The sequence below is a fragment of the Sinocyclocheilus grahami genome, unplaced genomic scaffold (assembly GCF_001515645.1).
Source record: "Sinocyclocheilus grahami isolate Dianchi unplaced genomic scaffold, SAMN03320097.WGS_v1.1 scaffold1200.1, whole genome shotgun sequence".
NCBI lineage: Eukaryota > Metazoa > Chordata > Actinopteri > Cypriniformes > Cyprinidae > Sinocyclocheilus > Sinocyclocheilus grahami.
This window is the reverse complement of record NW_015506379.1, coordinates 186,093-188,523: the sequence shown is the minus strand read 5'-3', so window position 1 is coordinate 188,523 and position 2,431 is coordinate 186,093. Positions and strand designations below refer to the sequence as shown.

General features: G+C 29.4%; 1 protein-coding gene across 1 annotated transcript in view; it reads right to left on the bottom strand.

The window, feature by feature from the left end:
- LOC107567946 (citron Rho-interacting kinase-like) overlaps positions 1-2,431 on the bottom strand; it is an 86,440-nt gene that overhangs the window by 46,210 nt on the left and 37,799 nt on the right. The window contains exon 14 of the mRNA XM_016253755.1: positions 46-216. Coding sequence (XP_016109241.1) covers positions 46-216 — 171 coding nt within the window. The remainder of the gene's footprint in view (positions 1-45; positions 217-2,431) is intronic.

Genomic DNA, 2,431 nt, shown 5'->3' with positions numbered 1-2,431 from the left:
CTTACTGGTCACTGACTGAACACACACACACACACACACACACACCTTCTGGATCCTCTGCTGGTATTCGGCTGCTTTCCTCTTGAGCTCTTCGCTGGTCAGCCGTGACTCTCGCAGCTCGGTCTCGTACAGGTCGCTGCGGCGGCGAGCGGCAGACAGGTCCTCCTCCAGCTGTCTGATGGTCACCTGCATCTCCTCCAGCTGAGCGTGATACTCCTGAACACATCATCAGAGAACTCACACAACATGCTCTTCTGGGGAAACTTCAGCGCAGTTACACAACATTACTATAATTAGAACCATAGAACTGTCCAAGAAACATATAAACATCACAGCACACGAATATGATAATCAGCCAGTACAGTGCCTGATACAGTGTAATATTTTACATGGTTATGAGCGGTGCTATTTTAATATTATCCATATACTATTAAAGTTTTTAATTAGCTTATATATCTTTTTCAGCACATTTAAATGTTTAATTTGTATTATTTTCTCTTTTTATTTAATTGATTTCTATTATAATTTATTATTTTGTATATATTTATTATGAAATATTTTTCTTAAATATTTGTATTATTTAATTTTAGTGTTTTAAAGTTTTCTCAGTTACTTGACATTTTAATTTTTTCTTATTTCTTATTATTATCATCATCCTTATTATTTTTTTTTAATTTTCTAAGTTTTTCATCTAACATTTATATTTACTTGAATTTAATTTCTACTTTATTTCATTTCATTTCAATAAAAAAAAATGTTTTTTTTTTAAAATTGTTTTAGGTAACAATAACCCTGGTTATTTTCTAATTATTTACATATTTTTATTAAAATCATTGATTAGCCTTTTAAAAATATTTTCCTTCATTTTAATTTTAATTTTTAGTACTTTTATTTTATTATATTTATTTTATATTATATATTATAATATTATATTTATTATTTTAAACTTGTTTCAGTTACTTGCCAACCTTTCTATTTATATTAGATTAATTTTTGTCATCTAATATTTATATTTTATTTCAGCTTTATTTCAATTAACAAAATCTTTTTAAGGTAATGTTTTGGGTATCAATAACCCTGGTCATGAGCAGTGTTACTTCAGTATTATTTACATACTAACATATTTTTAACCATTAATTGGCTTTTAGTTTTATATTCTTAGTCCATTTTAAGTTTAGCTAATTGTTTTGTAATTGTATAATTAATTTACTATAATTTATTATTTAATTTTATTTCAACTACTCGCCAACATTTCTATTATTTTTTAATTTTTAAAGTTTTCTTTGCATTTTATTTTTTATTTTAATATCTGCTTTATTTCAATAAACACAATGTTTAATGTTCTTAATATGTAAAAAAATATATTTTTGATTAGTTAGTAAGGGTTTGAGCAAGTAAGATGCATTAAGGAATTAAACGAGCGGCTTCAGAGAGTGACTGAAATATAACGTGAATGATTACAGGCTGAGATTCTCACGAGGTTAATTGTGCTGAGTTTAGAGGTCTGAGAGAAACACACTTTCTCAAGCTCTTCACCTCATCTCAGTTCAACCAAAGACAGCATCTTAGTTTGGATCCAACGAGGAAACATTTAAGAGACAAATGAGGTTTTAGTTGCCAAATTACAGGATTGCTCGATATAGATGTTTGTTCTGAGGGACTGCGATTCACAATCTCTGACTCTCTGAAGGTCCATCATCAAGTCATTTAAAGCTGCTCTAAGTGAACTCTAATGGAAAATATCACTATTAAATGACAGACTTCAATGACATAAAATATCACACAGAGCCTGAATAATGCATTAAACAACGAAACTGCAGGTCAATATTTAAGCCTAAATTCTAAATGTATCTGAATTGCATTTGGATTACAAAGTTTTATCATAACCAACCTAATAAACTTAATGCGATGCATATTTTTCAGTCCTACATAAACGAAACAGTTAAGAAACAGGTCAGATTTCTGCACTCAAAAAGTCACAGCATAGTTTATTAACTATTTGTGATCAAATTAACTATTTATTATTAGCTATTAATCAAATTTTTATTTTAATAATCATATTTCAAAATGCATTTATTACAATTTCTTATAATCAGCTATTATTCATACGTTTATGATTATTATATATTATATAAACATGGCTAAAATATGACTAGCTGTGGAACAATAATACTCAATCAAAATGCATTTTTGCATTTCTGTAATTTTTATCACATTTATGATCAGTTCAGTCACTACTTTCAGAGATACATATATCAAAACGAGACATCTCAGTAAAATAATTTATGCTTTTTAAAGATGCAGCCCTTATTTTGTGTATGTGTGTGCGCGCGCGTGTGTGTGAGTGTGTATGTTTGTGTGTGTCTGTCTGCGTGTGTGTGTGAGTGAGAGAGAGTGTGAGTGTCAGTGTGTGTGTGTGTGTGTGTGTGTG